The 14,399-nt window shown below is 53.6% G+C and overlaps 3 protein-coding genes and 1 pseudogene across 7 annotated transcripts in view; 2 read left to right on the forward strand and 2 right to left on the reverse strand.

Moving 5' to 3' along the window:
• Tspear (thrombospondin type laminin G domain and EAR repeats) overlaps window positions 1–14,399 on the forward strand; it is a 163,417-nt gene that overhangs the window by 92,820 nt on the left and 56,198 nt on the right. The window lies entirely within an intron of this gene.
• Window positions 1,712–2,950, reverse strand: LOC116887099 (keratin-associated protein 10-1-like). Of its 4 annotated transcripts, none has more exons than XM_032888622.1 (2): window positions 2,613–2,950; window positions 1,712–2,486 (listed from the first exon to the last, which is right to left on the reverse strand). In XM_032888622.1, the coding sequence occupies exons 1-2, from the start codon at window positions 2,948–2,950 to the stop codon at window positions 2,126–2,128; spliced, it is 699 nt and encodes a 232-aa protein (XP_032744513.1). In that variant the 3' UTR covers window positions 1,712–2,125. The 4 variants fall into 4 exon arrangements, with proteins under 4 accessions (XP_032744513.1, XP_032744511.1, XP_032744515.1 ...); XM_032888620.1 differs by having other exon boundaries at window positions 2,126–2,798; window positions 2,835–2,950; XM_032888624.1 differs by having other exon boundaries at window positions 2,126–2,413; window positions 2,594–2,950.
• On the forward strand, window positions 6,361–7,237 carry LOC116887104 (annotated as a pseudogene).
• Window positions 12,296–13,024, reverse strand: LOC116887105 (keratin-associated protein 10-3-like). Of its 2 annotated transcripts, XM_032888639.1 has the most exons (2): window positions 12,674–13,024; window positions 12,296–12,607 (listed from the first exon to the last, which is right to left on the reverse strand). In XM_032888639.1, exons 1-2 carry the CDS (start codon window positions 13,022–13,024, stop codon window positions 12,296–12,298), a joined length of 663 nt encoding a protein of 220 aa, XP_032744530.1. The 2 variants fall into 2 exon arrangements, with proteins under 2 accessions (XP_032744530.1, XP_032744529.1); XM_032888638.1 differs by having other exon boundaries at window positions 12,296–13,024.

Consider the following 14,399-nt stretch of genomic DNA (forward strand, 5'->3'; position numbering starts at 1 on the left):
AGATTTTAAATTCCCCTTTATAGAAATTCATCTTGGAAGCTCTTGTGACTTCAAGGGTTGCACTCGCAGTTACCTTCAACCTCGTTCCTTTATCTTACCTAAGGGTTTGATTCTGTTCGCAGCCCCGCCTCTCCCACATTAACTGTGTTCTGGGAAACAGCACGTCCACTTTTGGGTTGGCTGGAGAGAATGCCTTTATATTTCCCGAAGGTGGCTTTCTTTTTATCGTTATGGGTTTGTTTTATTAACTGTGGTTCGGGAGAGTGGTGTTTCAATGTCTCTTCTCTTAGTGCTTTATTATAAATTAGCAGCAGATGATACAGAACACAATGTACCGAGCACACACGAACCCGGCGGCCCTGATGACGCAGCTCAGCACTTGCTGATCTGCCCAGCTCCCTGGGAGCATTGCCCACTCCGGAGGGAACCTCTATGTAGGACAGCGCACTTTCGTTCATCCCCGAGTGTTGTCACAGACACACAGAACTGCAATGGCCCTCCCTCTCCCTGCAGGGGTCAGTGGGAGTCTCTCAATCATTCTGTGTGCTTTGGCCCCACGGTGACTGTCCTCTGTGGCTGTGATGACAGTTGGCCGCTTGCCACCCCGAGGGTTTCAGCTGTCTCTTCTTCATTTAAGTCTTCTTGTCATGGGTGGGGACGGCCAACTTGTGTGACCTTTGGCCACAGGCCACCTCTGTAAGTTCCCTCTGCCATTTTGCTGGTTCCTTTAGTTTTGTTTTACTGGAAATTCAAAGTTTGAGTCCTTTGTCAGTTATAGACTCTTCGTGAAGGTAACTGCCACCGGCGGAGTCCAGGTCTTCAGACTGTGAGAGCCCTTCTGGGCCCAGGGTTTCTCCTTTTTTCTTTTTTTCTTTTTTTTTTTTTCGGAGTTGGGGACCGAACCCAGGGCCTTGCGCTTGCTAGGCAAGCGCTCTACCACTGAGCTAAATCCCCAACCCCCCAGGGTTTCTTCCTAAAGCATATCTTCTTCCTCCACACCCATGTCTCTATGATGCAATAGCAGAGAAACGAAGGGCTCTGAGGAGCTGTGGGCTAGAGGGGGCAGATTTATTAATCTATTAGTGTCATCAATTTAGTGTCAAGATACCGATGCATGGCTCTAACTGCAACAGGCTGCACCAGGCCATGGGTGCAGGCCAGAGATGATGCCCCCAGCCAAGAAAAGGAGATTTGGGTGAAGTCCTGGGGAGAAGGGAACATCTCCCAGGGGAAATGCCCCATTCCTAAACAAGGATAGATGGCCCAAGCACACCTATCAGGGTGTGATTTTAGACTTGTGACCAGAGTGTCAGTGGCCTGGTCATCAAACACTCCTCTCATGCACCAAACTCCCATAATCCTTCAGGAGAGCAGGAATCCTGTCATGCTGTTTTTATAAAGGCCATAGGCCAGGGAGGCAGTATGGTAGGAACCTCTAAGACCCAAGTTCTCTACAGAGAACATCTCCCAGGATGTCACCTACCAGGGTGCGGTCATTTAACGAGATCGAGAGTAGCCAAGCCACTTCCAGGATAGGTGCCAAAGTCAGAACCACACCCCGGTGTCCCTGAACACAATTGTATCCCTGGACATAACCACAGACAAGGAATGCCGGCTCCTGACACAGTGGGAGGGGACAGGCTCAGGGCCCTCCTGAGCATCCAGAGGTGAGAACACAAGCATTGCTCTATGAACTCGGAGACAAGCTTGGTTAATTTGTCAGTAGTTTATTGTAGTTTGTGCAGCTGAGTGGGTGAGGGGCTGAGAACCCAGAAGAGCCAGGGTTGGCTGATGTACAATTGAGCCCGGTCACAGACCCTGGAAGGTGGCTCAGAGTCCAGTTTCTGAAAGCCCTGTGACATGGGCCATGATCTCCCCACCCTGGGAGGGCCAGTAGGAACCCTGACTAGGATATTCATGAGGTAAGAGCTGGGGCCTCTTCCAACGTGAGGGAGGGGGTGAGCAGGTGACAGCCAAGGTCCCTCCGTGTAAGACCCTGGAGAAGCAAGGTAGACAGTTGCTGGCTGTTAGCAGAGAAGCCATGAGTCAGAGGAGAGGGATCTCACAAGCTCCAGGATGACAATAGCGTCCACTCAGAAGCTGAATTTCTACCCCAGGAGAGGCCTCAGCAAGTGGTACAGGAGCAGGCAGGGCGGCACAGCAGGGACACACAGGAGGCTGGGCGACAGCAGCTGGGCTGGCAGGAGGAGGCACAGCAGGAGGAGGTGGGCACACAGCAGGCAGGTCTGCACACAGGGCGGCACAGCAGGGACAGGCTGGAGCAGGGCTTGCAGCACACAGGCTTGCAGCACCCAGGAGCACAGCAGGAGGGCTGGCAGCAGCAGGAGGAGGAGGCAGAGCAGATGGGTGTGCAGCACACAGGCCTGCAGCAGACAGGCACACAGCAGGAGGGCTGGCAGCAGGAGGACTGGCAGCTAGACTGCTGGCAGCAGGAGTCAGAGCAGATGGGTGTGCAGCACACAGGCCTGCAGCAAAGGGTCACACCGCAGGGCTGCTGGCAGGGGGAGCAGGTGCAGCAAGAGGGCTCACAGCTAGATTGCTGGCAGCATGAGGAGGAAGCACCACAGCAGACAGGCACACAGCAGACAGGCTTGCAGCAAAGGGTCACACCGCAGGACTGCTGGCAGGGGGAGCAGGTGCAGCAAGCTGGCTGGCAGCTAGACTGCTGGCAGCATGAGGGTGTGCAGCAGGAAGATTGGCAGCAGGGGCTGGACACACAGCTCACTGGGGTGCAGAGGAGGCAAGGGGTTGGGGCACAGCAGCTGGGGGCACAGCAGCTGGACTGGCAACAGCTGGGGGCACAGCAGCTAGACTGGCAGCAGCTGGGGGCACAGCCGCAGGGCTCACAGCAGCTCTCTGGGCAGTCGTCCACCTGCCAGGAGGAGTTGGTGCGAGCATCAGAGCAGACAGACATGGTGGAGGTGGCCATGGCAGAGCAGGGTTGGAGTGGAGCGAGTGAGCGAGTGTGAGCTTGTGAGGTGCTGGGTTGTCAGCTTTTATCCCCCTGTGCTGTTGTTGGCTTGCCCTCCCTTCCTTGTTGGTGAGCCCTGTGGCTGTCATCCGGGTATTTGTTTGTCTGGGATGGTGTTGTCGGTCCGCTTCCTGCCTGCATGTGGTGCGGGGAGCAGTGATGGGACATCAGCGTTAGGTGAGGCTCTGTGAGCAGTGAGGTTGCCCTGTCATAGGTGAGCTGCAGGGATATCATCCAGCCAAGATGGCTGCCAGGACCCTTGCTCCCTCTGCAAGAATCAGTGCCAGTGGAGCGACGTCCTCAGCCTAGTACCCCCTTTGTGACAATGTCCGGTGATCAGAGGCGTTCAGTGACCCATCCAAGGCCATTGAGGGTGCAGGGCCTGGTCCATAACTCCCACCCCTATAGTGTCTCCTCAGCTCCTACACCTCTCTGTATTGTGCTACTCTGTCCGCTCTGCTCTGTGCCTGCAGTCCAAACCCTCCTTAGGGTTGCAGGATGATGAGCTTGCCCCCTCCCTGTTCAAGAAGGCTATCGGTTTCTAGCAGTTTTGACCCATTCTGAAAACAAGCCTCTCGGGTTCTAACCCCAAGGCCAGGAACCCACGGAGCTCTCTGTCTTGCTGTTCAGTGCTTTCCACTCTCCTCACAGGCCCTCTGCTCACCAGTCGCCCATCTTGCCCTTCACACACTGGGATGAGTGTCTATAGCCGCTGCTCTAAAGTCAAGTCTCATATGTACACAGAACCCAGTACAGAGGATGCATCTGGAATTAGGCTTCATCTGATGCCGGCGCTGACCAGTCTTGCTACATGTATGCACACGCATGCGCAGTGTCTCGCTACATGTACACACACGCATGCGCAATGCATATTCTCAGAGCCCGTTCTCCTCAGCCTAGTCGTTGTGATCTGAGAGCCACTGGCAGTGATTTTGCTGACCAATTGCTGCTGGGGTTCACATAGGGTCCGTTTTCCATGAGCCTCTTTGGTCATCACATGTGCCATACAGGAGCTTGTCTGATAGTGCTTCTGTCCAGTGGTCCTTGAGCTATCCACGTGGCAGACTCATTATCATTGGCCTCACACCAGCAGCAGAGCTAAACCTGAGCTTGTGGACTGTCTCTGAGGTACCCTGCGGCACTTGCGTCACAGCACATGGGGCTTCAGCCCAGGGGCATTCCCTGGCAAGATGACAGCACAACCCCTGAAAACACGGTGCCAAGGAGACCCCGCTGAAGCTTGTTTTCTGGATGAGTCAGAACCAGAAGGCACAGCCTTATTATTACCTTCTCCCACCCAGTTGGGAACATGTGACTCAAGGTTCCCTGCTCTGTGCATATCCAGGGATGGCTACAGAAAGATCACAAGTAGATTTGGGGATGCAGATAAATGTTAGGAAGTAAAAAATCAGAATCCATGAATGGTAAGGATTGACTTTTTGCCTATGATCCATCTAACCACTCACTCATCCACCACCTGTCTACTCATCCATCCATCCATTCGTCCGTCCATCCATCCATCCATCCATTGGTCCATCCATCCATCCATCAGTCAATCGATCCATCCATCGATCCATCCACCTATCCATCCATCCATCCATCCATCCATCCATCCATCCATCCATCCATCCATCCCATCCATCCATCCATTCATCCATCCATCCATCCATCCATCCATCCATCCATCCATCCATCCATCCATCCATCCACCCATCCATCCATCCCATCCCATCCATCCATCCATCCATCCATCCATCCATCCATCCATCCATCCACCTATCTATCCATCCATCCATCCATCCATCCATCCATCCATCCATCCATCCATCCACTCCCCACCCACCCACCATCCATCCATCCATCCATCCATCCATCCATCCATCCATCCACCTATCTATCCATCTGACCATCCATCGATCCATCCATCCATCCATCCAACCACCTATCTATTCATCTGACCATCCATCCATCCATCCATCCATCCATCCATCCATCCATCCATCCATCCATCCATGTGTTCGTCTGCCCATTCACTCACCCATCCATCTGTTCATTCATCTATCTTTCCTTCTTCCTTCTTTCCATCCATCCATTTATCCATTCATCATTCATCCATCTACCCATGTATCCATCCAGCTACCTACCTACTCATCCACCCATCTACACCCTCATCCATCCATCTGTCCATCTATTGATCCATCCATCCATCCATCCATCCACTCACCTATGTATTACCACATCCATTGCTCATTGATCTATTTCCCCACTCACCCATCCATGCATTTATCTATCCATTCAACTATCTACTTAGCCGTTGTTCATCCGTCCACCATCCACCATTCATTATCTATCCATCCTCTACATATGCATACAATATGTGTGTATATGCATAAACATTTACAGAGTTTGACAACACAAACTGTATCATATCTGACCCACCACATATTTTTTAGCTCAATTCAAGAAGTTTCTTCTGTGTAACCCTGTAAAGATTTGTCTCTTTTAACAGCTAATAGAGTTCTAGATGGCTCTGTGTGCATGTCCCCTATAGCTGTGTGACTCAAAATAACATTTGCTTCATAACCTGTGCGTTGGGAGATCCGTTATAGCAAACCTGGCTCTGTGGAGCTGTACCCTGATGGTTCCTTTGGGCAGATGCCCTTCTCGCTCGAGTGGCCATTGAGACATTTAAGACCGAGTGCCTCCATTTTTCTTTGACTTTGGAGCCTCATTTTCCTCAGGCAGCTCATCTAGGGACAGCTTGCAAGGTGCGGCTTCTTCTACAGCGGGAGAAGCTCTCCCAAGACGTAGCATCCCCGGTGCAGCTGCTGCGAGGGTGACCCTTGCTACAGGGCATGGCCCACCACATTATAAGGCTGCACATGAGCCCAGGGGTAGGGTCTGCGACAGTGTGTCACAGTCACTGAACGACATCACTTGATCCTTTGCACGCTGCAGGCTGAGACTCAGAGACGCTCTGCACTGAGAACCGACTCTAGAAACGGGACCCACAGGTCCCCTGTGGTGCGACAACCCATAGCTCTCCCTGGTGTTGTCCTAGGGAGTGGAGACGTGGACCATTTGACACACAGGCTCTAAGGAACCTGTTTGCAAAGATGCATCCTGTCCAGTTCAGAGTGGGGCCACCCATAAGGAAGACCAGCAGATGTGAATATACTCAGGGTGTTTACAAGATGAGAGACAGTTGTCAGCTAAACAAGGAATGGTGTTAATGAGACGGCTGCATCAGCAAACAAGGAAGGAGACAGGCACGGAGGAGAATAAAAGCCAAGGGCTCAGCACCTCACATACACACACCCTCACACATTCACTCAGCACACACTCACCCTCCTCCAGCCAACCCCACCATGGCTGCCTCCACCATGTCTGTCTGCTCTGACGCTTGCACCAACTCCTCCTGGCAGGTGGACGACTGCCCAGAGAGCTGCTGTGAGCCCTGCAGCTGTGCCCCCAGCTGCTGCCAGCCCAGCTGCTGTGTTCCTTGCTGTGCCCCCAGCTGCTGTGTCCCCAGCTGTTGCCAGTCCAGTTGCTGTGCCCCCAGCTGCTGTGCCCCAACCCCTTGCCTCCTCTGCACCCCAGTGAGCTGTGTGTCCAGCCCCTGCTGCCAGTCTTCCTGCTGCACACCCTCATGCTGCCAGCAGTCTAGCTGCCAGCCAGCTTGCTGCACCTGCTCCCCCTGCCAGCAGCCCTGCGGTGTGACCCTTTGCTGCAAGCCTGTCTGCTGTGTGCCTGTCTGCTGTGGTGCTTCCTCCTCATGCTGCCAGCAGTCTAGCTGTGAGCCCTCTTGCTGCACCTCCTCCCCCTGCCAGCAGCCCTGCGGTGTGACCCTTTGCTGCAAGCCTGTGTGCTGCACACCCATCTGCTCTGACTCCTGCTGCCAGCAGTCTAGCTGCCAGTCCTCCTGCTGCCAGCCCTCCTGCTGTGTGCCTGTCTGCTGCAGGCCTGTGTGCTGCACACCCATCTGCTCTGCCTCCTCCTCCTCCTGCTGCTGCCAGCCCCTCCTGCTGTGCTCCTGGGTGCTGCAGGCCTGTGTGCTGCAAGCCCTGCTCCAGCCTGTCCCTGCTGTGCCGCCCTGTGTGCAGACCTGCCTGCTGTGTGCCCACCTCCTCCTGCTGTGCCTCCTCCTGCCAGCCCAGCTGCTGTCGCCCAGCCTCCTGTGTGTCCCTGCTGTGCCGCCCTGCCTGCTCCAGACAGGCCTGCTCTGGACACAAGTCCACCTGCTGATCCTGTCCCCGAGTGAGTGCTGGGGACCTAGAGATCACAGAAGAATGTCTGTACCACAGCACACCATGGCAGTGCCCTCCTCTCTCTGCCCCTGCCCTCTCCAAGTCAAGCAATTTCACCTTGGCCAGACCACTCCTCCATTGAATACACTTGAGTTTTCTGAACAATAAAGACCCAGACTGAACTTGTGTAGACTCCCGTGGTCCTCACTGGTATCTCTTAATTCTCCCTTTGCAGCCAGCAATCCGCTGTCCTTTGGAGCCTATTCAGAACCGGTTCAGAGAACAGCTCCCCCTGTGGCCGTGCGTTGTAACTGCAACTTCTCTATATAATGCCAATCAAACTAGAGCAGGCCTTCCATGCTCTGCGTCCCCCCCCCCCAAGCAGCTCAGGTGACACCTCTTCAGGGGCCTGCCAAGTGCTGCTTTAGTTCACCTGTGGCCACTGTCCCGTTTAGCGGTTCGAGTGTGTGCAAGCAACCGGAATGAGCTCTGGGCCATGTGTCTGTGAGCAGACCTATGGACTTCATTAGGGTCTCAATGCAGAGACCGTCAGTGTGTGGGAGGGTTTGGGCTGTCATTGAAAGGCGAGCACACTGCGATGGGGCACACCGGGAAGTCTGTGATGTCTCCAGAAACCTAGACTCTTGTTTTGGATGGGACTGTGCCAGCACACCAGGATGGTTCTGACTCTGCTCCAGCGATCAGATCAGCGGATGAGCTCAGCTTGCAAAGGGTGAAGGATAGAAAGTGATGCCCCCATTGTCAAGTTCTTGTTCTAGGACAGGCAGGTGTCTCGGCAGTAGGTGTTCATGTATTTGGCACCAGTCACAAGCTGAGTGTGTGACCCACAGTGCCTGAATTAAAACAGCTCCTGAACCCATTCAATGGGAAATGCCTTAGCCTACCCTGATAGCGGGGAAATGATACCACCCGGTCCAGGAGCTAATACAATTGTTGAAGTCCACATAAGCAGTTGTAGCCATTGGTGGGCTGCCTTAGGCCCGAGAGCATGGAGACTTGTTCACACTGAGTGAAACTTCCCTCTTCAGTGCCTCATTCAATGGAGGCTACTGTCTAGATTCCCAGCCAGCCGGCAGCAGTACAGGGGATGGTGCCTGGTGTGGACAGGGGTCCCCAGAGGCCTGTGCTCTGCCTACATTCTGGGAGATGGCAGATTCTGTAGAGAAGGCTTGGGCAGACACGTGTAACCATCTAAGGTCTTTGAGATCGTGTCATGGTTTGAATATGCTTGGCCCAGGGAGTGGCACTATTTGGAGGTGTGGCTTGTTAGAGTAGGCGCGGCTCTGTTGGAGTGGGTGTAGCTCTGTTGGAGTGGGTGTGGCTCTGTTGGAGTGGGTGTGGCACCATGGGCGTGGGCTTTAAGACCCTCATCCTAGCTGCCTGGAAGTCAGTATTCTGCTAGAAACCTTCAGATGAAGATGTAGAATTCTCAGCTCCTCCTGCCCCATACCTGACTGGATGCTGCCATGTTCCCTACCTTGATGATAATGGATTGGACCTCTGAGCCTGTAAGTCAGCCCCAATTAAATGTTGACCTTATAAGAGTTTCCTGGGTCATGGTGTCTGTTCACAGAAGTAAAACCCTAATTAAGAAACAAAGAAGCCACCAATTCCAAGTGGCCTCACAATCAGATTCCCAGCCTTTATGGGAGAAATGGTGCCAATCTCACGGTGCCTGAGAACGCAAGAGGACGAGACATGCCTCACCCCCTCCTCACATCAGGAAATGAACCGTATATTTACACAATTGCCATCATGTGTGGCAGATGGTGCAGTACCATCGTGCACGCTTTTAATCTCACCATCAGGACACAGAGGCAGATGGATGTCTATGAACTCAAGGCCAGCCTGGTCTACATAGCCAGCTCCAGATCAGCCAGGGATATGTAGTGAGATCCTGTCTCAATGAATAAACAAACAAACATAAAGATAAAGATAAATTTGTGGGTTGGGGATTTAGCTCAGTGGTAGAGCGCTTGCCTAGCAAGCACAAGGCCCTGGGTTCGGTCCTCAGCTTTGGGGGGGGGGGAGATAAATTTGCGAGTTGGAGATAAATAAACAAGCAATCAACTAAAAGAAGGAAAAAACAGGCTAAAAATACGTGTAAGATATAAAGTATTTCTGGAAGAGATTAAAGAAATCCCAGATGCTCGACTGGAGAGGCTGGCGTACCATGTTCAAGGACCCAAAGACACAGTGTTAAGCATCTGATCCTTCCTAACAGATCTACAGGTTTAATGGAATCTCGGTTAAAATCCTAGCAGGATTTGCTGTCAATTTTGATGGGCTGGCTCTAAAGACCTGGGATGCGTCCAAGACCCAGAGTGGCCAACCAAACCTGAGAAAGGCACACAGGATCAGAGAACTCCCATTATTTGACCCTAAGACCTGCGTGTATGAGGCGTTAACAGTAAGCCACAAAGATCCTGGGAGGGGCTAGAATCCAGAATTATCCCACCCACCCGTGGTCAGCAGGGTGTGGGTTGAGGATGCCCAAAGGCAAAAGGAAGTATCCACCAGGAGGTGGGATGACTCTGGCCATCAAGCGATGACTCAAAATGTTAAGAATGGAAACTGATGCTTCCAGTCGTCTGCTGCTCGCCACTGTGAGGAAACACTGGGGAGAAGCAACTTAGGGGAAGACAGGCTTGCCCTGACTCGCCATAGTTCAAGGCTGAGGAAGCCAGGGTGGTGGGAACGCATTGCTGTTCCTGTACAGACCAACCAAGAAGCAGAGAGTTCGGGGGCTGGAATCCTTGTCAGACCCTCCCCTGCCACCAGACTCCTTGTCCCAGACTTTCCACAACCTCCCAAGACAGCACTACCAGCCACTCACCCAATGTTCAAACACGAAAGCCCTGGGGGACATTTCACACTCAAACCTCAATGGGGAGCCGAGGGACAGTTTGTGCGGTTCTGAGCTAAGTTATCAGAAAGAGTCACCGAAGACAAAGAATAATATAGGCTCTGCTAAAATTAAGGATTCTGCTCGATTCTAACGAAAATGGGAAGAAGGTGGCCGTATTTATGTTGATATTATGGATGGCATCCAGGAATCGCGTACTTTAATAATATAAATACAAATAAACCGGATTTAAGAAAAATAAGCGTATGATTTGTGAGCTGATACGTCACCAAAAGCCACACAAGATGCCCACACTGTCAGTCACCAGCTCAATGCAGGAGACATAGCTCCTGCAAGAGCTGACTACAGAAAGCCAACATAGGCACGTGCTGGCATTATGGAGAGATGACTCTAAGCCATTGCGAGGGTTGTGGCTTGGATGAGCGATGTCCCTGCAGGTTACAGAGGCTAAAGTTGTGGAACCTTTAGGGGATAGAAATTGACTGGAGGAAGTAGCTCCCTAGGGGGCGGGACTTAAGGATGAACTTTTGGGAGATAGAAATTGACTGGAGGGAGTATCTCCTTGGGGACAGGACTTGAGGGCCATAACCCGACGTCACTTCCTGTCTTCTCTCTGCTTCTGCTAAGATGTGAGCAGGTGCCTCATGTCCCTGCTGCTGCAGCTAAATTCAGCTCTGCCCTTCCCCCGAATGAAGGACTACACCTTCAAACCCTGCCTCCCTTCTCCTCAGATAATAGTCACAGCATGGAGCAAAGCAGCTAATGTAGTAGTGGGCAGAGACAGACAACAGTGCAGTTGTGAGGAAGCCCTGGGCAGCTGCTCCTGAAAAGAGTGGGTCAGGATTCAGACGTCACAGAGTGAAGCAGAAACTTTTACTCAACAAAAATGGAGCACAGCTGTCCGTACAGTCTGACATGCTGACTGGACATGTGTCCTCAGAGGTCCCCAAAGCAGGGATATGGGGGGTACCTGGTGTGGGAGATTGAGGGGTGCTGAAGGAAATGGTGGAAACCATTGTTCTGAGGGAGAAGTGGGCTGGGAGAAGGTTGAGACCCTGGTGAACGGCCTGGCCCCAGGGGGTTCTGGGTACAGATGGATGCAGGCCGAGGTTGGGGGACAAGAAGGGCTCAGTGAGGGAAGGCATGGCCCAGCCAGTGGTGTCTAGGGTGGGATAGGGACACGGACATTAGCATCCTTGCTTCATTGGGGATAACAGTCAACTGAACAAGGTTTCCCTGGCTTCTGGTACTGCTACTCAGAGCGGAAGTTTCCAGATCGTGACACCTTGCTCACTCACTAGTGCACCAGCTGCAGCCCAGGTCTTCTCCACGTCAGATCGGATATCCATGGCCTTTTGTGAGTGGAGACCTAATGCAGCCTGTAGAGATGTGTCCCTATGTCTCCATATTCCTATGTCTCTATGTTCCTATGTCCCAATGTCCTTGTGGAGGGTGCTGGGCTATACCTGGTCCTAAGTCCCTTTAGCCCCACAATGATTTTATTTCCAGATGAATCTATATGTTCCTCTCTGTATACCCTGTGGTGAATTATCCCATAGGCAGGACTCACAAGGCAGCCCAGGCCCAGGGACCCCTGTGCCCGGAGCTGTGGGTGTGGCTTCACTTGTGTGGCCCTAGAGAGATCAAAAGGAACAGTTGATGGGGTGGCTTATAGGAGACTGAAGCACTGTCTACCCACACCTGGGGTAACCAGCGACCTACAGGGGTCACAGAAGGCTGAACTTTTGAGAGAGGAACCTTAAGTCACACTGTGACATCTCCCTCCCCTCTGGGAGGTGGCTACTGTCCCTTGTCAATTGCTGAGCTGAGTCCTTCCCTCCTAGAAACATTCCTGCTAAAGGAGATGAACATTTGCTTGAACCACGTGTCCCAGAGCATGACAGGATGACAGGAGAGCCAGGTAGTTAGAAGAGTTTATTGAAGCCATGGACTGTTGACAGACTGAGGTTGGGGGGAGCAGAGGGACAGGGGAGACAGAGGCCCAGAGGATCAGCAGGCCTCCTGGGAAGCAGGAGGAGAGGCCAAGTTACAAGGGACAGGTTGGGTGGCTCCATCCTGGGGGAATGTATCCCAGATCAGGGTCAGACTGGAGAGGTTGAGAGGGGCCCCAGGAAGGGACCCGAGCCACCTGGCACCAGAAACAGGCCATCAGCAGGTGGACTTGTGTCCAGAGCAGGCCTGTCTGCAGCAGGCAGGGCGGCACAGCAGGGACACACAGGAGGCTGGGCGACAGCAGCTGGGCTGGCAGGAGGAGGCACAGCAGGAGGAGGTGGGCACACAGCAGGCAGGTCTGCACACAGGGCGGCACAGCAGGGACAGGCTGGAGCAGGGCTTGCAGCACACAGGCTTGCAGCACCCAGGAGCACAGCAGGAGGGCTGGCAGCAGCAGGAGGAGGAGGAGGCAGAGCAGATGGGTGTGCAGCACACAGGCCTGCAGCAAAGGGTCACACAGCAGGAGGGCTGGCAGGGGGAGGAGGTGCAGCAAGAGGGCTCACAGCTAGACTGCTGGCAGCATGAGGAGGAAGCACCACAGCAGACTGGCACACAGCAGACAGGCTTGCAGCAAAGGGTCACACTGCAGGGCTGCTGGCAGGGGGAGCAGGTGCAGCAAGCTGGCTGGCAGCTAGACTGCTGGCAGCATGAGGGTGTGCAGCAGGAAGATTGGCAGCAGGGGCTGGACACACAGCTCACTGGGGTGCAGAGGAGGCAAGGGGTTGGGGCACAGCAGCTGGGGGCACAGCAAGGAACACAGCAGCTGGGCTGGCAGCAGCTGGGGGCACAGCCGCAGGGCTCACAGCAGTTCTCTGGGCAGTCGTCCACCTGCCAGGAGGAGTTGGTGGGAGCATCAGAGCAGACAGACATAGTGGAGGCGGCCATGTTGGTGTTGACTGGAGGAGGGTGAGTGTGTGTTGAGTGGATGTGTGTGTTCGTGTGTCAGGGGTAGGACACGCTGCCTTTATACCCCTCCCTGGCCCAGCCAGTGAGCACTCCTTCCTGGTTGCTGTTGGCCCTGTTCCTGTTTTTATTTCCTGCTTGCTGCACGTGTCGCTGGGGCCCCGTCTCCTGTTTAGTCTCGCACTGACAAGTTGTGTTGGTATCGATCACGTGGGCTTTCTTCCTGGGTCGTTGGGAGTATGGCAGGACTCAGGGTGTGAGGTACTGAAGGGATGCAGGGACATGTGGCCATGGTTCACTCCTGGCCTTGGGCTTCTTGGGCTGGGATGGATCTCTGGACTTCTGTGGTGGTGGTTATTGAGGACCAGTGGGGTTTCATGAGAGCAACACTGGGATTTCTTTGCAGGGGTGTATCATTTTCCTCAGCCGAGTACCCCAAGTGTACGGCTAACTGAGGTGTCACCATCTCACCATGGAGACTGACATTTAGGTGTCAGTGCTGCTGGTCTGAGCCAAGGGGACTGCCCAGGCCACCTGGCTCCCAGGGCTATGAGCATTGTTGGCTCCATGGCTTATTCCTCACCTCTGCTTTCTCCCCAGGAGTTGGGTTCAAATTATCCCTTTTTACAAGGACACCTCTGGAATGTAGCCCACCTTGTAACCTGCCATACCTTGGTCATCTACAGAGAATCTATTCTCAAATACAGTCACATGCCCAAGAACTCACACCCAGCATCTCCAGAGGGTTCGACCTTCAGGCTTTCTGGAACTCCTGCCTGGGAGGAGGCCAGCACAACCCCAGGCCTGTCACCAAATCCAGATATCCCTGCCGGCTGTTACTTTCCCTCAGGACTGGCTTCACCAGGTACAGCAGTTGGCACCGGTGTCTCAAGGCTTGGGAAAGGCCTCACAACCATGAGCCCTTCCTTCCGTGACCTTGATTCTTGAGAAGAGGCCTTGACTTGCACAACATCACTCATGGGCCGCCCGTCCATCTCCCAGCTGAATGGGGCCTCACACGGGGGCACAGTCTCATGCATGATGTAGCCTGTAGGAACCTTACCCATAAGCCTCTGCTGGCCTGGCTATCTTTTCCCCTCTGTTGCTGTCCTGGCTGGTTTGTGTGTCAACTTGATACAAGCTGGAGTCATCACAGAGAAAGCCTCCCTTGAGGAAATGTCTCCATGAGCCCCAGCTGTAAGGCATTTTCTCAATTAGTGATCAAGGGGGGAGGGCCCAGCCCCTTGTGGGCGGTGCCATCCCTGGGCTGGTGGTCTTGGGTTCTATAAGAAAGCAAGCTGAGCAAGCCAGGGGGAGCAAGTCAGTAAGAAACAGCCTTCCCTGGCTTCTACATCAG

Source organism: Rattus rattus, chromosome 18, assembly GCF_011064425.1.
Source record: "Rattus rattus isolate New Zealand chromosome 18, Rrattus_CSIRO_v1, whole genome shotgun sequence".
NCBI lineage: Eukaryota > Metazoa > Chordata > Mammalia > Rodentia > Muridae > Rattus > Rattus rattus.